Source organism: Chiloscyllium punctatum, chromosome 15 (assembly GCF_047496795.1).
Source record: "Chiloscyllium punctatum isolate Juve2018m chromosome 15, sChiPun1.3, whole genome shotgun sequence".
Taxonomy (NCBI): Eukaryota; Metazoa; Chordata; class Chondrichthyes; order Orectolobiformes; family Hemiscylliidae; genus Chiloscyllium; species Chiloscyllium punctatum.
The window spans coordinates 80,399,805-80,426,157 of record NC_092753.1 but is presented as its reverse complement, the minus strand read 5'-3'; the positions used below and the strand labels follow the sequence as shown (position 1 = coordinate 80,426,157).

The 26,353-nt window shown below is 43.2% G+C and overlaps 1 protein-coding gene across 1 annotated transcript in view; it reads right to left on the bottom strand.

Annotated features, from left to right (window-relative positions):
- The window catches only part of chaf1b (chromatin assembly factor 1, subunit B), a 50,031-nt gene extending 23,919 nt beyond the window's left edge, over nucleotides 1-26,112 (bottom strand). Inside the window, exons 1-7 of the mRNA XM_072585627.1 lie at nucleotides 26,026-26,112; nucleotides 23,022-23,157; nucleotides 20,251-20,383; nucleotides 17,313-17,433; nucleotides 10,382-10,485; nucleotides 5,321-5,417; nucleotides 2,285-2,363 (exon numbers count right to left, since the gene is read on the bottom strand). Of these exons, the coding sequence (XP_072441728.1) occupies nucleotides 2,285-2,363; nucleotides 5,321-5,417; nucleotides 10,382-10,485; nucleotides 17,313-17,433; nucleotides 20,251-20,383; nucleotides 23,022-23,147 (660 nt within the window). The 5' untranslated portion in view covers nucleotides 23,148-23,157; nucleotides 26,026-26,112. The remainder of the gene's footprint in view (nucleotides 1-2,284; nucleotides 2,364-5,320; nucleotides 5,418-10,381; nucleotides 10,486-17,312; nucleotides 17,434-20,250; nucleotides 20,384-23,021; nucleotides 23,158-26,025) is intronic.
- Between the last annotated feature and the right edge of the window lie 241 nt (nucleotides 26,113-26,353).

Below are 26,353 nucleotides of genomic sequence, written 5' to 3'. Positions count from 1 at the left end.
TTCCTTCGTCCAGATCAAAAATGTATAAGGTGAATAGTAACATACATCATGGAAGTCATTCTTTTTCCTTTCTTTATTCTCACATGGGATCTAGCAATTGCTGGCATTTCCACCTCGGCGACATTCTGCTGACAGAGAACTGCAATCAGTTTTAATCAGGTGAGGTGGGGCAGAACATGACACAAACAAGAGGTCTGTAATGGAGAGATTAAAGAGCTGGTGGCACACAATCAAAGGGTGCAGTAAATGTCAAGTAAAGATCTGTCTGAAAAGCAGGATATGAACTGCTGCTGCCCAACGAGAGAGAAATGACTAAAGCTAAACCCAACAAAGCAAAAGGAAATAAAATACAGGACAGTTCATGGTGTGAAACGGGTGAACTAAATATGTTGAGTCTGGAAGGCTGTGAAGTGTCTAATTGGATTATAACATGCGGTTTCTCAAGTTTCTACTGAGCTTCACTGGAATTGCACAATAAGCCAAGGACAGTGATGTCAACGGAACAGCAAGGTGGACAGTTCAAACAACAGGCAGGTTTGTGCCTGGCAAACGGGTTGAACCCAAAATGTTAACTCTGCTTTCTCCCCACAGATGCTACCAGACCTGCCAAGTAGAATTTAACCTGTGTTTTGGTCTGTCCAACATGGAGCAGATCACACCGTGAGCAGCATTTACGAAATTAAAATAACCACATACGAATCAACTTGTAATTTGGAGGGAGTGTTTGGGCAATGAGAAGGCAGGACGGATAAGGGATTTGGCACAGTGTGAATTGTATGTGTGTTAGCGCTTTAGACAGCTGGGAACACGACATGCTTTCATTGCCCTAATTCTTGCATCTTTGGACTTTCAGTGGAAAGGAGAAAACAGTTTCAGAACGGCCAACCAGAAACTGAAAGCTCAAAATTATTTTAGACTAATAAAGCTAATTATCAAAGACTGATGACCCCAAAGTCAGTATCCCAGTTTGAAAGTAGCAGGTCAACAGGCTATGCTAAGGTGAAGGGTTTACATTTCTATAGCACCGTTCGCCAATTCCAGACATCTCAAAGTACTTTACAGAATAAGTGCTTTTGAAATATCAGAACTGTCAAGATATGGGGAATGAGGGCAGCTCCTCAATGATCCCAGTATATCATGGCATCTTTTACTTCTACTAGAGAAGGCAGGCAAGGCTGCAGTTTAAAGTCTCATCTGAAAGGTGGCATCTTCAACAGTGTCCCCACCCCAAACCCAGAAACTCATCCATTGGATGTGATGGTGCCGCAATGCTAGCTTTTTGCCACAAGAGGACACTGCAGGTACAGAATGGTCAGTCAGGAATCTCATGGTTAAAAAGCCAGCTGTGTTAACATTCAAATAATCCCCGGGGTTTGCTGGTTTTACAGAAGCTCACTTTTAAAAAAAAACAAGAAAAGATCTACATTTATAAAGCAACTCTCCAAAGTGCTTGACAGCCAATTAAGTACTTCTTGAAGCATTGTTGGTTTTGCAATGTGGGACTTGCACAAAGCAAACGCCTGCAAACAATGTGAAAATGGGCAGGGAACCTGTTTTCGTGACATTAACGGTGGCCAGGATAGGAAGGTTAATTCCTCTATTCTCCTTTAAATTAGTGCCAGGATGGGGCATTTTGTGTCTGCCTGAACAGACAAAGGAAAACAGTACCCCGAGTGAGTGTGGAATTTTGTGGGACCCATGCTCTTTCGATTCAGTGTTGATTCTTATCAATGGAGCTGCAGGTGTTCATGCTGACCTCCATGATAACACTGCAGACTCGTTGAGTTGCTCATTTCCCAATGCTGTGGAACTGCCGATAAACACAGAGGTGGAATTTCCATCAGGGCTCTGGATCTCCAGGCATCGGTTCGGCTAAAACTCCAAAGAAATGGCCATTAACACCCGATCTTCTTGGATATCTGGCTGAGTTGGGTTAGAAAAACATCCACAGCAATTGGAGATATCAGACATCCAACAATGAGAATGGGACGTATAACAGGGCTACGGGCCAGGAGCTGGGACTAGCTTAGCTTGCGAGATTTCTTGGCCTGGACTGGTTGGACTGATGGGTCTATTTCCAAGCTACAGGAATCTATGACTAGATTACATCCAGTATTGTCTCAATTGGTGCCATACAGCAGGGAATGCCAGAAAGGAAGGATAATCCTGGCCTGCATGCCAGGCACATTGTTTAAAACTTTGCCATCATTTCCAGAGCTCTACAGGATAACATTATGAACAGTCCACCTCTCTATTCAAGGTGCTCTCTCGCAGTCTCACTTACCTCGCCTTCATTACCAGATGACATCTTGCTGACATTAAATGCCACCCGCCTGGTCTGTGTGCTGTACACCCGCATTACCCTGTGAAACAAAATACAAAGTGACACTTTAAATATCTCACATTTGTTCAGCAATTGATTGGAACTGTAATGCTGCTATGTACATAATCAATGAGAATACAATTTCTGATCAATCATATAGGCTTCCATAAGATGTGCGACACTGAATCAGGCCACTTCAGCCCAACCACTCCATTCAGATGTTTAACATTCACTAAAACGGGGCAGCACAGTGGCAGAGTGGTTAGCACTGCTGCCTCACAGCGCCAGAGACCCAGGTTCAATTCTGTGTGGAGTTTGCACATTCTCCCCGTGTCTGCATGGGTTTCCTCCGGGTGCTCCAGTTTCCTCCCACAATCCAAAAATGTGCAGGTTAGGTGAATTGGCCATGCTAAATTGCCCGTAGTGTTAGGGGAAGGGGTAAATGTAGGGGAATGGGTCTGGGTGGGTTGCTCTTCGGAGGGTCGGTGTGGACTTGTTGGGCCGAAGGGCCTGTTTCCACACTATAAGTAATCTAATCTAATCTAAACAAAACCTCATCCATTTGTCCCCAGTTAAATCTAATATCGTAACAATCCATTCTCCCTCATTTCTCTTAAAGGTATTGATACTATTCCTGTGGTTGAGAGTTTCACATATTCACCGTTCTTTGGATGCAAACATTCCGCTGCATATTCAGTATCCAACCACACAGACAAATAAAAACATATTCAAACCACATTCTCACATAGCGAAAAACACACTGATACAAACCAGCACAACATCAATTTGTTTAGATAAATGCTAAAATTTTTTGAAATTTATTTTTTTCTATCAGGATGTTAATTATGGAAATACCTGGATATTCATAGTGACAAAAAATAAGTGTACAATAAACCAAAAGCTAATCAAGTACTGGGAATCTAGGGGTAATTGTCTGACATATCACTGACATTCCACACTTAGATACCCGTCAGATATACCTCTCTGCCTCTGGATCAAAACAGGACCATTAAAAAAGGTACAGCACAGAGGGAGACCCCTCAGGTCTGTGCTGGCTAAATAAACAAGCTGCTCACCTGAACACCTCTTTCCAGCATCCAATCTGCGGCCTGGCAGCATCAGCATTTCAGGAGCAGATCCAGGTTCCGTTTAAACACTTCAATCACCAAAGTGGGCAGTGAATTCCAGATACTTACTTTTCTCTGGGTGAACAGGCTTATCCTCGTACCCCTCTAACCCTCTACCAATCACTTCAAGTCTGTAACCGTTGGTAACTGACTTCTCTGATGCCCACTTTATCCAGGAGCTTCATTACCTTACTCACCTCCATTAGGATACCCATCACCCTACCACTCCCATTCTCCCTTTTAGCTACAATTTGCAAGCCTTGGCAACATACTCCTTTGTAAATCTTCTCCTGAACTCTCTCTGGAGCAATTATGCCCTTCCTGGAACGTGGTGACCGGAATTCTACACAATACCCAGCTGCGGCCAAACCAGCATTTTACAACATTCCAGTATTACTCCAGTCCCTGGTCACACAGTCATACAGCACGGAAACAGACCCTTCATCCAACTCGTCCGTGCTGAGCAGACATCCCAATATGATTTTGTTCCATTTGCCAGAATTTGGCCCATATCCCTCCAAACCCTTCCTATTCATATACCCATCCAGATGCCTTATAATTGTTGTAATTGTACCCACCCCCACCACTTCCTCTGGCGGTTTGTTCCATACACGCACCACCCTCTGTGAAAAAGTTAACCGAGGTCCCTTTTAAATTGCTTCCCTCTCACCCGAAACCTGGGAGCTGGACATGGGCCTTACGGCTAAAAGGACCAGGGCATATGGAGAGAAAGCGGGAATGGGATACTGAAATTGCATGATCAGCCATGATCACATTGAATGGTGGTGCAGGCTAGAAGGGCCTACTCCTGCAGCTATTTTCTATGGCCTCTAGTTCTGGACACCCCAACCCAAGGGAAAAGACCTTGTCCATTTGTCCTATCCATATCCCTTATGTTTTCATAAACCTCTATAAAGGTCACCCCTCAGCCTCTGACGTTCCAGGGAAAACAGCCCCAGCCTATTCAGCCTCTCCCTATAGCTTAAACCCTCTAACCCTGGCAACAGTCTTTTAAATCTATTCTGCACCTGCTCAAGTTTAACAACTTCCTTCCTATAGTAGGGAGTTCAGAATTGTACGCAGTATTCCAAAAGTCTTTATTCAATACCTCATCCAAAGAAAAAAAGCCTCCATATTCTCATCAGCTTGTGTACCTGTGCTGACCCCTTCAGGGACTTGTGGACACATTCCCAGGTCTCTCATTTGTTCCACTCCCCCTCAGTCCCTCCCATTTAGTTTGTGTTCCCTTCCTGACCCGTAATAACCTCTCAGTACTCCAGACTTACTTCCATTCACTCCTTTTCTACCCATTCAACCAAACCACCAACACTTTGCCAACTTTGTCACTACCGGGCCAATTATTGTGCCTTCTACAAATTTCCCACTCGTACCTCCCAAAGTTAAGTCTGAATCATTAATCTGTTCCTCAAACAGCAAGGGACTCAAACCTGGGCCCTATGAGAGATCATAGGAAATGCTCTCAACTCACAGAGGGGAAAAAAAAAGTTTCCTGCCACAAAGCCAATGGTGGAACCAACTCACCACATTCCCGGTCTCCCGCAGGATTTAGTTTTACTTAATGTAGGGCCTTGTCAAATGCCTTACTGAAATCCATGGAGATAACATCCACTGCATTACCCTCGCTAATGGTCACACTATTTCTTTGGTAAATACTATTCTGTTGGTAGGACACCATCTCTATTTAACAGAATTCCAGAACTCGCTCGAGAAAAATAAAGAAAGCAATTTAGTAGGGCTAACTGTTCAAGAGGACATCTTAAACAAGCAGGATAAACTCTCAAATGTGATGTTCAAATGGTCAGGAATTTACTTCGAAGGAGGTAAACATGGAAAATTTCAGTCACCTTACCGATCACAACTCAGTGTGGCAATGTATTGTCCGAGAGGGTCCCACGTGACACCTTGCACATAGCTCTTGTGCTCATTGAAGATTGACAACTTTGCCCCTGAAAATATCAAAACAAACACGTGGACGTCAAAGTAATAATTCAGTGCTTGGGTATAAACTCGTAAGTTTTACTAATCACCTTGACCATTTCAAGTCGATTTTTAGAATTAAAACGCAGTAATTATGTATCAATTATATAGTTTCAAGTTAGAGATGCATTTTGTCCACATACATTAAGGAAATGTAGGGTATTACAAAAACTCAGACAGAGGTAGGCCATTCACCGCCCAAGGTGTGCTTCACCACTCCATAAGATCATGGCTGATCCCATTTCAGCCTCAAAGCTGCACTCCTGCATTTCCCTGATAACTTTTCACCATTTACTTCGCAACTTTACAAATATTCAAAAGTTCTACTTCCACCAACGTTTCAGCAAGAGAGTTGCAAAGACAACCAGTCCTCAGAAAAATAGTGACCTCATCTCTTAAGTGGGTGACCTCTGATGTTTTAAACACTGATATGACCCTCTCAGCCCGGATCTGAAGGAGGGCCACTGGACCAGAGACATTAACTCTGCTTTCTCTCCAAAGATGCTGCCAGACCTGCTGAGTTTCTCTAATTTTGTGTCTTTTATTTATTTCAGATCTCCTGCATCCAGTTCTTTGCTTTGTATTATCCCCCAAGAAGAAATATTGCCTTCGCCTCAGGATATTATGGATGTCTCAATCAAGTTACTACTCAGAGTTGTCAAGACCCTCAGCACACCATACCCAAGATGCAACATATAATTCTCCACACAGCCGGTTTTTAATCACAGACATCTTGTCAGCCAGTGCCACTGGGGTGGGGCAGTGAGTCATCCGAAAGAGAAGTAAAAAAACAAGTGTCCATAGTGTTCAATGCATTAGTCAGGTGTAAATGCAGGGAAAATGGGTGGTTTACTCTTCAGGTCGGTGTGAACTTTTAGATTACTTACAGTGTGGAAACAGGCCCTTCGGCCCAACAAGTCCACACCGCCCCGCCGAAGCGCAACCCACCCATACCCCTACATCTACCCCTTACCTAACACTATGGGCAATTTAGCATGGTCAATTCACCTGACCTGCACATCTTTGGAGTGTGGGAGGAAACCGGAGCACCCGGAGGAAACCCACGCAGACACGGGGAGAATGTGCAAACTCCACACAGTCAGTCGCCTGAGGCGGGAATTGAACCCAGGTCTCTGGTGCTGTGAGGCAGCAGTGCTAACCACTGTGCCACCGTGCCGCCCGACTTGTTGGGCTGAAGGGCCTGTTTCCACACTATAGGGAATCTAATCTAACCCAAAAAGCTAATTCATATGTACTGAGAAGGAAAAGCTGCACTATCGCTTTGTCACTCCTGACTTGCATTCAGCAAACCTGCAGGTGCAGCAGGCAGTGAAGGAGGCAAGTTAACCTTCATACTGGGATGATTCGAGTACAGGAGCAGGGATATCTTGCTGCAGTTGTACAGGACCCTGGTGAGACCACACCTGAAGTACAGTGTACAGTTTTGGAATCCTTACCTGAATGAGGATGCTCTGGCTAAGGAGGGAGAGTAACTAAGATTTATCAGATCGACTCCTGGGATGGCAGAACGAAGGCAGCAAAAGAAACTGGATCAGTTTAGACCTTTTTTAAAAACATCATTCATGGGCTGAGGGTGTTGCTGGCTAGGCTAGCATTTATTTCCTATCCAAGAGGGCCATTAAGTCATAGGGTCCCAAGGAGACAGGCCCCATTTCCCTGCACTTGGCCGATATCCTTCTAATCCTTTCCTATCCATGGATTTGTCCAAATGTCTTTTAAATGTTGTTAATGTACCCACCTCAACCACTTCTGCTGGCAGCTCATTCCATATGCATTCCACCCTCTGTGTAAAAATGTTGTCCCTCAGGTTCCTTTTCATTCTTTCCTTTCTAACCTTAAACTGATGCCCTCTAGTCCTCGATTCCCCAAGCCTGGGAAAAAGACTGAGTGCATTCACCATGTGATGCCTCTCATGATCTTATACACTCCTATAAGATTCCCCCCCCCCCCCCCTCAGTCCCAAAGAACAAAGAAAATTTATAGCGCAGGAACAGGCCCTTCAGCCCTCCAAGCCAGAGCCGATCCAAATCCATTGTCTAAACCTGTCGCCCAATTCCTAAGCATCTGTATCCCTCTGCTCCCCACCTACTCATGCATCCGTCCAGATGCATCTTAAATGAGTCTACCATGCATGCTTCTACTACCTCTAACGGCAACGCGTTCCAAACGCCCACCACCCTCTGCGTAAAGCACTTGCTGAATGTATTCCACCCCCCCCCCCCCTTAAACTTTTCGCCTCTCACCTTGAAAGTGTGACCTCTCGTTATTGAATCCTTCACCCTGGGAAACAGCTCATCTCTACCTACCCTGTCTATACCCTTCATGATTTTGTAGACCTCAACTAGGTCCCTCCCTTAATCTCCTTTTTTCTAAAGAAAACAATCCTAACATCCTCAACCTCTCTTCATAGCTAGTACCTTCCATACCAGGCAAAATCCTCATAAACCTTCTCTGCAGCCTCTCCAAAGCGTCCACATCCTTTTGGTAATGTGGCGACCAGAACTGTACACAGTATTCTAAATGTGACTGAACCAATATCTTGTACAATTTTAAAGTGACCTGCCAGCTCTTATACTCAATACCCTGTCTGATGAAGGCAAGCATACCATATGCCTTCTTGACCACTTTATCCACCTGTGCAGCAACCTTCAGGGAACAATGGACCTGAACTCCCAGATCTCTCTGCTCATCAACTTTTCCTAAGGCTCTTCCGTTTACTGTACAATTCGCTCTAGTATTAGACTTCCCAAAATGCATCATCTCACATTTGCCTGGATTGAACTCCATCTGCCACTTTTCCGCCCAACCCTCCAGTCTACCTATATTCTTTGACAGTCCCTTATGCTTTCTGCTACTCCAGCAATCTTCGTGTCATCTGCAAACTTGCTGATCATACCAACAGTGCCCTCTTCCAGATCATTTATATCACAAACAACAGTGGCCCCAGCACTGACCCCTGTGGAACACCACTGGTCACCTTTCTCCATTTCGAGAAACTCCCTTCAACTACTACTCTCTGTCTCCTGTTGCTCAACCAGTTCTTTATCCACCTAGCCGGAACACCCTGCACACCACATGATTTCACTTTCTCCAATGCTCCAAAGGTAAAAGCCCTAGCTTGTCCAACCTCTCCCTATAACTCAGACCATTGATTCCTGGCAACATCCTTGTAAATTTCTTCTACACTCTTTCCAATTTAATAATATAATTCTTTCTATAGCAAGCTGACCAAGACAGAACCCAATACTCCAAGTGCGGTCTCACCAAATCCCATATAACTGCAACATAACTTCCCAACTTCTATACTGACTGACAAAGGCCAGTGTGCCAAAAGCTTTCTTTACTGTCCTATCTGTCTGTGACTCCAATTTCAGAGAACCATTCACCTGAACTCCAAGGTCCCTCTGTTCTACTACACTCCTTAAGGCCCTACCATTCACCATGAAACTCCTACCTTGACTTGACTTTCCAAAATACAAGACCTCACATTTATCTAGGTTAAACTCCATTTGCCATTTCTCAGCCCACTTCCCCAGCTGATCCAGGTCCTGCTGCCATTTCTGATAACCTTCCTCACTGTCCATGATACCATCTACTTTACTGTCATCAGCAAACTTAGTAATCATGCTTTGCACATTCTCATCCAAATCATTGATATAGAAAACAAATAGTAATAGGCCCAACACCAACCCAAGGCGCTCCAGTAATCACAGGCCTCCAGTCCAACAAGCATTCTTCCACTATTATCCTCTACTTCCTATCATCAAGCCAATTGCATATCCAATTTCCCAGCTCCCCTTGGATTCCACACAATCTAACCTGCCAGCACAGCCTACCATGTGGAACCTTATCAAAGGGCTTACTGAAATCCATATAGAGTATGTCTACTGCCCTGCCTTCAACCAGCTTCCTGGTCACTTCATCAAAGAACTCTAACAAATTTATGAGGCATGATCTCCTATTCACAAAGCCACGCTGATTATTCCTAATCAAACCCTGTCTTTCCAAATGTTTGTGTATCTTATCTCAGAATCTTCTCAAGTAACTTACCTATCACAGATGTTTAGCTTACTGGTCTATAGTTCCCAGGCCTTTCTTTGCAGCCCTTCTTGAATAAAGGCACAACATTCGCTACCCTCCAGTCTTCCAACGGCTCATCCATGGCTAACAATGACACAAAAATATCAGCCAGGGCCCCCATGAGTTTTTCTCGAGCTTCTTACAATGTTCTTAGATATATCTGGTCTAGACCAGGAGATTTATCCACCTTTATGTATTCTAATACATCCAACATTTCCTGTGATAGGACCATCCCTAAGGGATGACCACTAACTTCTCCAAGTTCACAAGTCTTCATGTCTTTCTTCACGGTAAACAGAGGAGAAATATTCATTGAGGACCTCGCCCATTTCCTGCAGTTTTACACATAAAATGTCTACTTAGGTCCTTGAGAGGCCCTATTCTCTCTTTCTCATCATTCTTTTTACATACTTAAAGGATCCCTTTGGATTCACCCTAATCTTCTCAGCCAAGGCAACATCGTTATGGGCCTGGAGTCACATGTAGGCCAGACCAGCTAAGAATAGCACAAACAGAGTTTAGTTATCCAGATGGGTTTGTCCAATAATCAGCAATGGATTAATGGTCATCATTAGAGTCACAATTACTGATTTTTAATTTAAATTTAATCCTTGTAGAAACCTATAAAATTCTGAGGAGGTCTAAACTGGGCAATGCAGGAAGGGTGGTCCCAATGTTCAGGGAATCCAGAACCGGGGATCACAGGAGGAGGAGGAGGAGGAGGAGAGGAGCAGGAGCCCCAGCTTCTGATGAACATCCCATTTAGTGAGGTTCAGAAATCCCAACTTGTACTGTACTTAGTGCTGCTTAAATTTAATAAATGCATATTCACCTTTATTAATGTCCCACATGATGGCAGTATTATCAACTGATCCAGATACCATATGATTCCCATCGAGAGTCCAGCAGATATCATACACATCCTCTATGTGCCCCCTGCCAATGACATTCACACATCACAAAGGATGTTCAGGAAAACAAATGAAGGACAAATCAAAACATGATCCAAACAGTCACACATGAAAAATACTTCATCTTGAATGTCAGATTTAAGTCACTTGTTATATTCAAAGTTTGTGAGAAGATTTGTAGCTCGGGTGCTCGTTGTTGTGGTTGTGTTTGCCGAGCTGGGAATTTGTGTTGCAGACGTTTCGTCCCCTGTCTAGGTGACATCCTCAGTGCTTGGGAGCTTCCTGTGAAGCTTTAACCTAGACAGGGGACGAAATGTCTGCAACACAAATTCCCAGCTCGGCGAACAGAACCACATCACTTGTTATATCTCAAAATGTGCTTATGACCAAAAAGTGGTAAAGTTAATGTGGTAATTTATTTAATCAGAAAGATTTTTACAACATTTCATGTGGAAGACTTCAGATTAAACTAAAATGATTAGGCAGACTGATTAAGAATACGGTGGCTCAGTGGTTAGCACTGCTGCCTCACAGTGCTGGGGACCCAGGAGGATTCCAGCCTGGGGCTGCTGGCTGTGTGGAGTTTGCACATTCTCCCGGTGTCTGCGTGGGTTTCCTTTGGGTGCTCCAGTTTCCTCGCACACAGTCCAAAGATGCGCAGGTCAGGAGGATTGCCATGCTGAGTTGCCTTTCTGCCGAGGTATATGTAAGGTAGGTGATTAGCCATGGGAAGTGCAGGGTTACAGGGATAGGCTAGGGAGGCAAGTCTGGGTGGGATGCTCTTCGGGGAGTCGGTGTGGATTTGTTGAGGCAAATGGCCTGTATCCACACTGTAGGAACTGTATGAAAAATTGAAAACACAGAGTTTCCAAAAAGATAAGAAAGTTTTGGTAGTTTCCCAGAGAGCTCAGTGCTTCAACCCTATTGGCTCAATCCAATATAAATGGCCTAATTTTTAGATAAGGCCATACCACTTAAGTTGACCTGGTGTGTAAAGCAATGCCATTTCTTCTCAGCAATAGACCAAGGTGAGAGTTCAATCATATTATAACAGGAAGGCTCAAAGGATAATAATAAACCTATCACTTTGAACATCCAGCTAACTGAATAAGCAACTTCTTTTAAACTAACTGTGCTGGAATATTGGAAGACAAGCATACAAGAGTTATGTCAAGTCGTCACAAAGTATCATTTGACGATGTTCAGAATATAATGGTGACATCTCTGCACTAGTCATTCAGACCGAAGATCAGGGAAATATTGTTACAAATGTGTAGAATTACAGAAACCCTACACAGCAAATGGAGGCCATTCAGCCCAGTGAGTCTGCATCGACCCTCCAATGAGCATCCAATCCCCTACCCAAAGCCCTGCAGCCCCACATTTAGCCTGGCCAATCCACCTGCACATCTTTGGACTGGGGGAGGAAATCGGAGCACCCGGGGGAACCCACACAGACACTGGGAGATGCGCAAATTCCAAACAGCAGTTGCTGGGACTTTGATTCAGTTAACAAATCTGGAATTGCAATTTGGGCTCAGGTGATGGTGACTGACAACTGTTTTAAAAGTCCACCTGGTTCACTTTCGGGAAGGAAATCTGCCGTTCAGACCCAAACCCAATCTGCTGAGATCACTGCCCTCTGAATCGATGCAGCACATTGATCAGTTCAAGGACAAATCAGGAAGTGGACAAAAATGCCAGTCTTGTTAGTGACACCCGCATCCCGTGAAATAAGTTTTTTTTTAAAGTATCCCGAAAGATACATTTCCATCAAAAAGATACGACAGCAAGGCAGATCCCAAAAAATAAAGTGAACGGACACACACACACACACACACACACACAATTTAAAATTTAGCATAATACAGACAGAGATAGACTAAGAATAAAGTTTTCAACTGAAATGTGACCGCTGTTACTAAGCAATTTGCTGCAGACTGGAAACAGTGAATTAAAAAGTTAGTGTCTCAACAGTGATAAGTATTCAACATGATAGAGGAAAAAATTAGAGAACTCCAAATCTTGAGCTTTAGAAGCTAAACAGTACACATCACAGGACAAGGCAAAGTTAGGAGGCTCATGTCAGATAGCAAGAGTTCAGTACTACAGACAGTCTAGAGTAGCACAAGCAAGACAGAGTGAATTAAAAAAAACAAAAAGAGAGAATGTGAAATAATATCGGCCAGTAAAATCAAGGAAACCCAAGTATATTTAATCACACAAACAGTAATAGGATCACTGATGGAGCTGATTTGAGACAAAAATGTTAATGCCTGCATGGAAGCACAGGATTTAGGCATAGTTCTTATTGAGTACTTTACATGTGTCTTCACAACAAAGTGACGAAACAGACACTATAAAAACGTGAAAGATTGGATGGTATGGGATAAACACAGTGGGAAAGGAACAATTAAGGCTTTAGTGCTTTTGAAAAGTAGAAATATTGTCAGGTCTGGATGCAAGGAAAGCCAAGCTGCACAGAGAAGCAAGGAAAGAAAGGGGTGCTGGCAGGTGGGACTAGATTGGGTTGGGATATCTGGTCGGCATGGACGGGTTGGACCGAAGGGTCTGTTTCCATGCTATACATCTCTCTGACTCTAAATGGTAACGGTTTTAACCACCATTTTCCAATCTCTCCAGCTTCAGGAGTGGAGGACAATCAACAGTTTCCAGGACCACATTTCATGAAAGGAGGAAGGGACAGACCAAGTAAACTTGGGCCAAACCGATCTAACGTCAATGGTGAGAAAGTTATTGGAAAAACTTCTGCGGGACAACATAAATCAGGAAGTGAATGACAGAACTAAGCAAACTCACAATCTCTGCAGTCCTGCTACATCCAGTCGTGAATGGTGGTGGTCAATTAAACAACTCGCTGCAGGAGGTGGTCCCACAAATATCCCCATCCTCAATAACAGAAGAGCCCAACGCATCAGTGCAAAAGATAAAACTGACGCTTTCACAGCAATCTGCAGCCAGAAATGCTAAGTGAATGATCCAGCTTGTCCTCCTCTAGTGGTCCCCAGCATCACAGTTACTGGTCTTCATACAAATGCCAGGCTATGACCATTTCCAATATGAGATACTCTAACCATCACCCCATGATAATCAAATGTTACCATCACTGAATCCCCAACTATCAACACCCTTGGAGTAACCACTAACCAGAAACTCAAATGGACTCCTTGCATAAATACAGTGGCTACAAGAGCAAGTCAGAGGTAGGAATATTCACGTCCTGACTCCCCATAAGCTGTCCACCATCTATTAGGCACAAGTCAGGATTGTGATGGAATACTCCCCACATGCCTGGACAAGGACAGATCCAACAACACTCAAGCTCAACACCAACCAGGATAAAGGCAGCCCGCTTGATTGGCACTAGATTCACAAACATCCACTCCCTCCACCACTACACTCAGTAGCAGCAGTGTGTACTATCTACATGATGCACTGCAGACATTCACCAAAAGATCCTCACTCAGCACCTTCCAAACTCACAACCACTTCCATCTGGAATGACAAGGGCAGCAGGTACATGGGATCACCACGACCTGCAGGTTCCTCTCCAAGCCATTCACCACCCTAACTTGGAAAGATATCGCCATTCCTTCTCTGTTACTGGGTCAAAACCCTGGAAAACCCTCCCTCATGGCATTTTGGATCAACCCACAGCAGGTGGACTGCAGCGATTCAAGAAGGCAGCTCACCCCCACCATCTCAAGGGCAACCAAGGACAGGCAACAAATGCTGTCCAGCCAATGATGTCCATGGCCCAAGAGTGAATTAAGTAGAAAAAAAAAGACTTACAAAGGCAGAGATTAATAAAGAACAGTCAGCAAGATGACAAGAAAAGGTCACATCTAATTGCTTTGTCTAAACTTCTGCGATGAGGTAACAATGTGGCGGCACGGTGGCACAGTGGTTAGCATTGCTGCCTCACAGCGCCTGAGACCCGGGTTCAACTCCCGCCTCAGGTGACTGACTGTGTGGAGTTTGCACGTTCTCCCCGTGTCTGCGTGGGTTTCCTCCGGGTGCTCCGGTTTCCTCCCACAGTCTAAAGATGTGCAGGCCAGGTGAATTGGCCCATAGTGTTAGGTAAGGGGTAAATGTAGATGTAGGGGTATGGGTGGGGTTACGCTTCGGCGGGGCAGTGTGGGCTTGTTGGCCCGAAGGGCCTGTTTCCACACTGTAAGTAATCTAATCTAATCTAATCTAAAAAGAATCAATGAGGGGGACATGCCAGATGTAATCTAGGAGGATTTTAGCAGATCCCACATCACAGACTGGTGGACAAGGTAAAAGGCCATGGATTCAAAGGGAGAGTCAAAGGCTGGATTGAAATATTGCCTCAGTGGCAGGAAACAAATGGGTGTGACCAGCGTGTAAAGGAGGTTAGTTCCAGTGGGAATCCACATGGCCCCATATTGAGTCCCTTGATTTTCACGATGAAAGCTGATGAGTTAGACATGAATAGAAGGGCATGACTAGGAAGCTTACAGAGGAGGGTGATGTGGTTGATAAGTGAAGAAGAAAACAGGAAGTAGTGAAGTGACTGTCAGTGGGCAGAATAAGGGGTAAATGGACTTCGATCCGGATAAGCACACATACATTTGAGAGGTTAAACAACACAAGGGAATACACAATAAATGGAACGACACTTAAAATGAATGAAACAGAGGATCGAGGGAGGCATATCCACAGACCCCTGAAGGTAGGAGGGCAAGTAGATGTTGAAATTAAGGTGGCTTACAGGATACTGACCTTTATTAGGCAAGACACAAGGTAGGTACGTTAGAGCTGTAGAAACCACTAGCTAGGCCACAGCTAGAGAACTGTGTCCAGCTTTTATCAGTGCATTACAGGAAGGACATGGTCAAAATGAAGGTAGAGAGATTTACGTGAATATAGCCGCAACAAGAAAATTGCAGTAATGAGGAAAGGCTGAAGAGATTGGGTGTTTTTCTTTGCTACAGAGGTGGTTGAGGGGCAGTTTAATTGAGACAAATAAAATTATGAAGGGCCTGTACATAATGGATAGGAAGGACCTATTTCCCTTAAGCAGATGAAGCAATAAACAGTGGGAGTGCAGATGCAGCTGGAAGAACATTTAAAATAACCTGATGAAGAATTGGAGGGGAAATCGAAGAGGCATCTTATCACCCAGAGGGTGGTGGAAGCCTGGAGATCACGAAGTGATTGGTTGAAGCAGAATCCTACATTAATTCAAAAACTCTTTTGCAATGTAATTAAAGTTCCATAACCAACAAGCTCAATGACCAAGAGCTGCAAGGTGGGGTTTATTCTGGTTTTACTGCTGTCGTGGTCAAATGGGCCAAATGGACTTTATTTTTATAAACAAATATGCAAAAGTGGGAGAAATAGGGAAGCAGTTCAAAATGAAACCGGGATAGTCAAGATCAGATAAAATATCAGTTCCAATGAACAGTCACACCAGACCCAAAATGTTAACTCTGATTTTCTCTCCACAGATGGTACCAGACCCGCTGAGTTTCTCCAGCGCTTTCCATTTTTATTTCAGGATGAATCTCCTGATCATCTTCAAAAACATTTTAGGAATCATTTAAATCCACTCGAGGAGTCTAGAAAGGCCCTCAGCATTTATGAAACCATAGTACAGGGTTAGAGTCTCTCTCTTTAAGGGGACAATATATGAAAGCAGGAAAATGAGCTTAGAAACGGAGCAGACATTGCTGTAAATGTTGTAGCTCATGGGGAGACAGTGATGTACAGTAGTGGTAACGTCACTGGACTAACCAACCAGAGTTTTAGGCTATGCTCTGGGCACACTGGCTTTCCTACCAAATCATGGAATTTAAACTCAGCTAATAAATCTGGAATTTAAAAAAGGCAGTCTCATTAATGGCCTTCACCACAACTACCATCAAATGTTGTGAAAACAAAAATTCCACCAGGATTCTTTACTTGGTGCGGTCTAAATGTGTTTCCAAACCTATGCAGTCTGGTGGTTTATTCTGAACTGCCCCTAGAGTCACCTACTCAGTTCAAGGGCAATTAGGGATGAGCAACAAATGCTGGCCTTGTCAGAGGCACCTATATCCCAGTAAAGCACAAAGAAGCACAGATTGAGGTATAGAGTATGTGCAGAGAGTATGGAACAGTAACACACATGGAGTCACAATTTAACACTGTAAAAGTAACATAATCATATTAAGTGTCAGCCATTCAGCCCTTCAATCCTGTTCCACTGTTCACTAAGATCAAGGCAATTTTCAATTTCAATTCCACTCATCTATACTATCCCCACATTCCTCAATTTTCCGCATATTTAAAAATCTCCCCATCTCAGAGAGAATGCATTTACCAACTGAATATCCATTGCTGTTTGGAGTAGACCATCGCAAATATTCACAACCTTCTGACTGAAGACATTTCTCCTAATTCCAGTCCTCACTGGACATCCTTTATTCTCAGACTATGACCTTCTAGTCTGGAGATTCCCTTGTTAAGAGAAATATTCTCCCCAGGCAAGTTCCACACGATGCTCTCGTGGAGTTCAGAGGAAAGGTTCATCAATCTGAAACGTTAACTCTGATTTCTCTACACAGATATTGTCAGATCTTTTCCAGCAATTTATTTTAATTTCACAGGATGCTTTGTTTCAGTGAGAAATCACTACTGTTTAACCAACAGTTTTGCATTTCTCCAACTTCCCACCAACTTTCTTTATAAGGCAATAGTAAAATACATTTCCACCATAAGCTGACTGCTTCCTTTAAGTCATCCTGATTATACATCATCTACTCCTGTTTACCAAGGCTATTTCTCCATAAAGCTGAACAGCAGGACTGAGAGTCTTTTCCCTACCGTAATGTTTTGAGTACTGTCCAATTCTCCTTATTTAACTGAGCATCCTCTTCAAAAAGGTTTTGTTCGGATTCTTTGATGTCTTTGTTGTCATTCAATTTCCATAACAATATTAGTGCATCTGTGGTACAAGGATGGAGAGTTGGGTCATTGAAACAAAAGCATATTGGTCATTTTAATCACCTCTATGAGCACAAAGCCAAGCAACTAATGCGTATCCGATTTACGAGAGGGATTAGAAACACTTCTTAAACACATCATCTGGTACTGCGGTGAGTAATTCAAATCGGGGCACTCCTGCCACAATCACTAGTCTGATCAACAGGAATTTGGTCACAGCATTCTCAAGTCCTTGTTGACAAGGGATAGTGACCAGAGTCTAAAACAGACCAGCTGGATCCTGATGCTGTGCAGGACCGAGCAAGCTCGCATCAAACATTTCAATTCTCTACCATTGCTTCAGGTTAAAACATTCTTGAAGGTATCATTCCTATTACAAAGTTGAGAAGACACCAGAACATTCATAATGATCTAGAGCACATGCTGGCTGCATACAGGTATTGCAAACATATATTCTGGGCACGGACTGAGAGATATCCTTCTGAACATCTGCCCACGCCTATGACATGTCAACTTAAACCATTGCACAACTCATCTTTCTCTAATGAGAGCGCAAACCTCTGGCCCAGGAGAACCATAATGACTTTACCTTTGCATGTTTACTCCACACAAGCACCCAGTACAACCTTCAAATGGCCCAAGAGCAAATAATAAACAGCTTGGCAAGCAACATTAGTTAAAACAAGCTTCCCAGTTAGTCACAAGTGCATTATTTTAGTACACACTCTGCTGTGAGATTATTCAATTTCATAATTCCTCTTTTTTATTTAAAAGATAACCTTTAATTTTCAGAATTGAATTTTGAATGTAAATTAGTGTAATCATAAGATTAAGGAGCCAACAAATAACCGTAAAGTAAGTGCACTTCAAATAGCCTTTGGGTAACTAACTGAACAGGAGTCCTCAATACGATGAGGATGCTTACCTCAGGTCCAAGCAAGGGAAGGAGAGAGAGAGAGACAGAAAACTTTCCACAATGGCATCAGTCCATTTGTCGGTCAGTGTGTGGTCACTGAAGTCTTCTTGAGCTTTCTTGTTCTTGCCTCTTTGGTCTTCAGCGGCCGCCTAGCTACACATGCAGCAACGGCCGCCCAGCTACACATGCAGCAACAACTTGATGAAACAGGGCTCACAACAAGGGTGATCCAGTTCCCAGCTGTTGAAGTCAATGCCAATCTTCTTCAGGATATCCTGACTCCAATACTGCAGCCTGTCCAGTGTAGTTCCCACTCGGGAAGGGTACCTCTACATTCCAAATGCCTGCTTCCCCGACGATGCTCATGGTGACCCATCCAGGGGTGACAGGGGATCTATTGTCAGCAGCAGCAATATTAAGTGTCAAAGCTTTCTAAGGTATCCGCCAATACACCACCCAGGTTTCATTGCCACACAGGTGCATCAGGAAGATGACAGTTTTGGCTTGATTTGGTTTATTATTGTCACACGTACCGAGGTACAGTGACAAGTTTTGTTTTGCGTGCAGTGCAGGCAGGTCATACAGTAGAAAGTGCATACGGGTAAAAGAACAGAGCGAGGAATACAATGTTACGACTGCAGAGGGGTGCACAAAGGGTGAGGTCAACATTAAATTTGAAATTGGAGAAGTCCATTCAGAAGTCTCATCAGAGTGGGAAGAAGCTGTTCTTGAATCCATTGGTAGGTGAGGATTGTGACCTTTCTGTACACCCACAGGTGACGGCTAATGAAGAGTCTTCGGAGCAGTTTCTCACAAGATATAATTACAGTTCAAAAAGGTAACCTTTGTACTGCTGAGATGATGGAAAAATGATTCTAAATTGGATCTATCTGCAGCAGCCAGTTTAACACATCTCAAAAGGAAGTTAAAAGGAACTTGTAAACATTGGATTTCTTGACAAAAACAAAGGATTTCTTGTGAAATTGATATTACCTCCATTCAATATAGATTGGGTCAAAATCCAAAATTCACTCCCAATGGGTAGACCCATTGTGGGTCTACCTACAACATATGAACTGCAGCAGTTCAAGAAGGTAACACACCATTACCACTGCCTTCTCAAGGGAACTAGGAACAGCCAGTGACACCCACATCCCAAGTGTAAATAAAGAAAATTATTCATGAGGTTGTGTTGAAGATAAAAGATCAAAAATTGACATTTCTATTGAGAACAGTAAATTCTGCTGCATAGCTCAGGATTACCCATTATAGCACTCTGTGTTTTAAGGTTATTGGGTTTTTTTTCACACAGATTCAGGCAATAGGAGAGAAAGATGCCAGGAGTCATCTTGGAAGAGCTACGCAAAACAGACCTGAAAAAGGAGCTTTAGACCACTAAGAAAGAAGGCTTTGAGGCCCAATCTTGTGGTGGTGGTGGTGGTGGTGGTGGTGTGATTCGGAGGGGGGGGTCAACACATCCGTGAGGTGCTTAAAGAGTTAAAAGACTTAATGGGTGAATACCAGCAGAAGTATCCTACAGAATCTCACACTCCAAAGAATGGCAGGAAAAACTGAGAAGAATCAAAGTGAATTCCTAGGAACTGTGGCATGCCTTGATTTTGTTCCAAGTGAACTGAAAGGACCCTCAGATCCTGTAAAGTACAGGAGAAACATAGCGGAAAGTAATTTGTTACAATTTTGGGGTTTTAAGAACAAGTGCGTACAAAATAAAGTGTTAAATTAATAATATTTGCTTTGCTTATTCTTGTACAATAAAAGTATTCTCTCATTTAAAATGTGAAACCTTTTAGTATAATTATTTGAGGTAATAACCAAGAGTTCCATTTGCATTTGAAAAGGCAATCTCCCTCAATGGTAACTTGATCCAAAAGTTTCACTTACCATCTCCTCCGGATGCAAGAATTTCACCACTTGGGGAGAATCGTACAACATTCACAGCCTTCGTATGACGGATCAGATTGGATAAAATGTCTACTGCCGCTTTTCCATCCGGGCCTTTGTCCACCTTCCACATCTGCAAGAAAGGAATAGCGTAGAAGCAGATTAAGATGCCCGATCACAGCCAGTGTTCACAGTGATCATCAGGGTCTCCCCCCCAAGAACCAAGAGGACTTGAGAGCAATGTTAAATTGTCTGAGTGTTACATTATGCTGCTGTGTCGCAGTCAGAGTGGGGAAACCAGTCAAGCCTTTTGAAAGCCTGCTGGGGAACAAGAACACAGTCAGACTGAAGATCCCACATTTACCTGATAAACAACAACCAAAGTTCAAGAAGGTAACACACCATTACCACTGCCTTCTCAAGGGAACTAGGAACAGCCAGTGACACCCACATCCCAAGTGTAAATAAAGAAAATTATTCATGAGGTTGTGTTGAAGATAAAAGATAAAAAATTGACATTTCTATTGAGAACATTAAATTCTGCTGCATACGAGGAACAGACGAGGAACCATCCTGCAAACAAGGAATCATGGGAGTAATAATGCTGTAGGCTTTAACAAAGTTTGCAATGTCTTCTACCTGCCAACATTCTCTGGATGGACTACAACGATTGAAGCAGACATGACAGGGATGGTTTCTGTTCACAGGTTTATAACCCTCGTCACCATGTCTACAGCAGAAGAATACTACATCTGCATTAATGGAAAGCTAACTACATTATCACATAAGTAATTAAAGCAGTCTTCACACAGTGAAACAGGATTCAGATAACGCTACATCATTTCAAGTTGGTAGCATCAGCAAGGTATGGCAGCATAGTGCTTGTTACTGCATTAATAACACTGAGGGCTTTATTCATATTCCAGAAACAAGTTAAGACACCCAATCAACTCATTTTATTAAACAGAACTGGAATAAAAATTAAGTCCACGAAGCTATCTGAATGACATTAAAAATAACCTGCTCATTAATGCCCTTAATTCAAATGTACCAAAATGGGGCTAATCCTTAACTGACCTTTAACTAACTTGACAAGCCACTCAGTTAGAGCAAAATTTGACAACCATAAGATTAAATCTTGAAGACCTCTCAGCACTGACTTAGGCTTAGAATTCGGACACACCCTATCCCGTAGACCCTGCAAAATCCTTCACATGAACATGTGGGAATCTGTGCCAAAAGGGGCAGAGCTATCGGAGACAGGACAACCAACAGCCTGAGCGAGTTATACTCACTGACTCGGAGGGAAGACTGCAGAAGCAGCAGCACTGAGCTTACCCAAGGACGAGTTGCCAAACTGGTGAAAATGAATACAGATGTACAAGTATAGCTGAACAGCATGCAACAGACAGAGCCAAGCAACCCCACAACCAACAGATCAGATCAAAGCTGTACAGCCCTATGATATCCGGTTATGAGGGGTGGCACACACACAACTTAGCCAAGGAGATGGCTCCACAACCATCAGTATCCTCAAAGGTAGGGGAGCCCAGCAGATCACAGTAGAAGTCATGGGTCAAGCTGAACTGGAGGAACCTTGACAGTCTCTCCCTGAAGCCCCCAACAGGCACACGTCAAGCTGTTCAATCCATCACATATTAGAAGATGGTCATGCCAAGCTCGGGCTGGTAAGTGGCAAGTAACAATCATACCAAACAAATGACAGGTAATGGGGGCTGAGAGTCTGCTGTTTGGAAAGCACAGGTCGGGCAGTATTCGAGGAGCAAGAGAATCGACGTTTCAAACAGGTAATGCCTATCTCTAACCGGAGAGAGTCTAATCATCTTGACATTTGATGCCATTACTATTGCTGAATTACCAATATTCTGAGCCTTGTCGCTGACCAAATATGCAATTGGACCAGCTAGTTAACTACAATAGGTCAAATATTGTCTAACCAACCCACTCAGATGTTATTACACATCTCTGGAGCGGATGGAACCTGGACCTGGAGCACCAGGTCCAGAGGTAAGGGCACCACTACTGTACCACAAGCACATTGCCTAATCACCTAACTTGCCAAATCCTGACCATCTTCAACAGGACTCAAGTCAGAAACATGATGGACCACTGTCAACTTGGCTGGATGATTCACCTCCAAAAATACTCAAGAATCCTGATAACATTGAGATCAAAGTAGCCCATCTGATTTGCACCCCATGCACCACTGACACACAATGGCATCATCTACAAGATGCAATGCAACAACTCAACAAGGCTCCTTCAATAGCACCCTCCAAACCTGCAACCCACTGCTATCCAGAAGGGTGGCAGCAGATACATGAGAACCTGTAAGTGCCCCTCCAATCCACTCATCATCCTGACTTGGAAATACAGCATATTGCCGTTCCTTCACTGTCGCTGGATCATAATCTTGAAAGTCCCTCCGTAAGAGGATTGTGGTCTACCTACAGCATCTGGAAAACCGCAGTGATTCGGGGCAGCAAAAGAGTGTTTAATAAATACGGACCTTACCAGCAATGTGGATAAACTGAATCAACAAAAAAAGCAAACTTCATGATGATGCTGCAGAGCACATTGTTAACCACGACTGCATTTTGAAGGAGAGTAGAACAGGATTTTTTATTCTTCTTTTTAATGGGTGCCATCTGTCCGATGTCCAAACCCCTTTAATTATAGCCCAGTATCCCAAATGTGTCCAACTTATGCTCCGGCAACATATTCAAATCAGCAGCAATCCAAGTCCTTACCCGAACTGCACTGTCTACCCCCGCGGAGGCCAATCGGTCAATCCTGCCGTCTGCTCCATGCTGAAAGTCCACGCTGTATACAGGTTCTTTGTTGTGCCATGCTATTTCACAGGTGACAAACTTCATGCTGCTCCAGCTGAGGGAGGGTGGGAGGGGAGAGCAAAGTTACCATTCAGCAATCAGTATATATTACATCAGAATAAGTGAGCTTCTTTGTGCCTCCAGAACTGCTTCTGAGGGGCTCTCCGATTCCCACGGAAAGATTTCAGCAGTGACAACAACTTTTCAGAACGCTTTTCTCATGCCTTCATCACTGAGAAGCCCAACATTTGGAAAGGAAACATTTGCCCAAGCTCAGCACTCTTAGGCCCAGTGTTAACTGCAGAATAAACGATATTTCGACTCAGCCCTACATTCACTGCAAAGTTCACACTGAGATGCTGCATTTCTAAATATCAAATAAGCTTTAGTTTTGTATTTCTGGCTTTTTCTCAAGCCTAGAATCTCAATAATGAACCAAATCTTGCGGACTGAAAGGTGTGTACAATGTCACAATGCTGGGAACACTCCGAAAAGCCAAAGGCCTGAAATATTAACCCTCCCTTCATCCCTGCACAGATACTGCCAACCCAGCTGAATACTTCCAGTATTGCACCTTTACTCCAGACTTGTCAATAGGCAGTAATTTACTATTTGACTCTTGAACGGTGACAGCCAAACAGTCTATCTAATGTTGCTGGTATGATAAAACTAATTTACTGAGACTATTAAAAATTGACCGCGGAATTGGCATTATGCTTTAACTGACCATTACCATCATATCTGGAGGCCTACCTACCATCCTCCTGTCACCTCCCTCACCATCAAATACTACAGTAGTTTTTTCCAATACTGACATAACCTCTACGTGCCTCACTTAACTTGAAAAGAATTCCTTGTTATAATATGCCCACCCTGGACGACAGACCAACAGGTCTTATGAGACTGAAATGGAATATGCTATTAGATTGGTGTGTGGTTTGAGTAACATTGAAACAGTTTTCAATCAGTTCTTAAGGCATTAAGAATAGTCAAAATTCATGAAATGCTCCAGCACTGTGGGGAAATGCACCACCCCCTGTGGTAATGAGTAGGATGGACCATGTGGTCCAGATGTAATCCAAGGGCTTTGCTTGAAGTCAGCTAGCCTGATTATTGCTCTCCCCTCATTCTTGTAGAAGAGAAAAGGGAAAGGATTGTGGGTCAGACAGGAATTCTGAACACTCTTTCGTCTGCTGTACAGTGTGCACTGGGTGAGAGAAATGGTTGCAACCTTCTCCACTGTCCCTGTCCTGGCTTGCACACAGAAGACATGGGGCAGGGATAGAAGCAAAAGATAGAGGATGCTGGAAAAACACAAAAGATTCAAGAAAACTTGGATGCTGCAAGGCCTGCTGTGTTTCTCCAGTCCCCCAGTATTTCTGCTGTGTTTGTTGCAGGAATAAATTACTGGATGGTTATCAGAATCAACCCACAGCACTAAAAACCAGAAAGAGGGCAAGGGAATGAAATATGCTCTGAACCGGTCTGAGAAATAAGAGGTTGTAGGACTTAGTGACGAAATTCACTTCTTTCCTTACATGACATCTCACCCATCTACACCCAATATTCATCAGCATGCACTCCATTTTTTGATTTGATTTATTATTGTCACATGTACCTAGGTAGTGAAAGATTTTGCTTTACAGTACAGGCAGATCATACCATACAAAGACCATAGGGTGATGGAACACGGCAAGGAATACCAAGTTACAGCTGCAGAGGTGCACAAAAAGCAAGATCAACATTAGATTTGAAATTTGAGAGGTTCATTCAGAAGTCTAAGAATACCAGGGAAGAAACTGTTCTTGAATCTGTCAGTATGTGTGTTTAGACTTTGACATCTTCTGCTTGACAGAAGAGGTTGAAAGAGACGGTAACCGGGATGGGAAGGGGCTTCCTTCTGACAAGGGTGCAAATTTTAAGATCAGTTCCATTCCATTTCTAAATAATTTCTAACCGACCTGTTCAGTGAAGTTATAGAACACCACTGCAGCGAATGGAACTTGAACTCCAGCTTCATCACACAAGTCCTCTGCTCCAGTTTGATAACTCATTAATTCCCAACACCTTATTTGAAGTACTTTATAGCATCCTTAATTCAAGCCTTCTAACAGCTCTCTGTGAATGCCTAGCTCCCTAAACACAGTCACTCTCCCAACAGACACATCTGAAGTTGTTTCACCCAAAATAATACAGTAACATGAATTTTATTTCTGCAGCTATTAGCCTGTTTTATGCCTCCAAATATAATAATCCTAATTACATCTTGTTCAACTTTCACAGGGCTATCAATATTCAACGTACAGCTCTTCAGTTAAAATATATCCTGTCACCTAATTTTCCGATTAAAACTCCCAACGGCATCTTGATGGTTTCACAAATTTGCAATGATATGGCCTACCGAGTGAAAAAAAAAGTGAGCGAAGAAAAAACCCGACACCAACAATAAGTTAACAGCACTTTAGCAATAATGACCTTCTCAACAATGTATCCTGGACAACTGAGAAGAAAGAAAAAATTGATACAAGCCAAACTGTGCGACAACCCAATAAAAAACCTTCTCTAACTCCAATCGAACTCCAGCATAATAGATACAAACTTTTTTTAAAACTTTGAAAAAAGTTTTGGACTGACCTTACTAGAAAGGCTTAACAAGTTATTGAGGGGAGGGCAATGATTGTATTTAATAAAGAAAGAAATAAACCCTAAATAAATTGCAGCCGTTATAATGAATGACAAGAGGGGTTCAAAACTGGAGCTGTTCGTTTCATCCCTATTGTGCAAATGAGTGCGTGTGTTTTTATTTGTTTATATATATATGTACATATTATATGTAATATCTATATAAAGGCAGTAAGTCAATGTAAAGATGAATGTTTCACATGCAGCAGTTGTACAGTTACATCTCCAAACAGCACTTTACCTGGTCCGGGTCAACGTTCCAATTTCTGCAACAACTCACTTTCCCGCGCGCGCTTCCCAGGCAACCTTCCGCTTCTCCCCCCCAGCGCCAACAAGAAGTGCACTCATCCGACGCCAAGAGAGACCAGGAAGAACGCGCGCTAACCCTACGGCGCCACCACCAGGCGGGGAGGTCGCGGTTCAAACCTCTGCTTGGTTTGTGGATTGAGAGTTGATTTATTCCACCCCTCCTCCTTCTAGGGAGTTCTTTACTGTGGGATATAGGTAAATTAATGTTACTTCTGCAATTCTGCACTTCCATGAGCTCACACCAGTGTGTAATTGTTTTA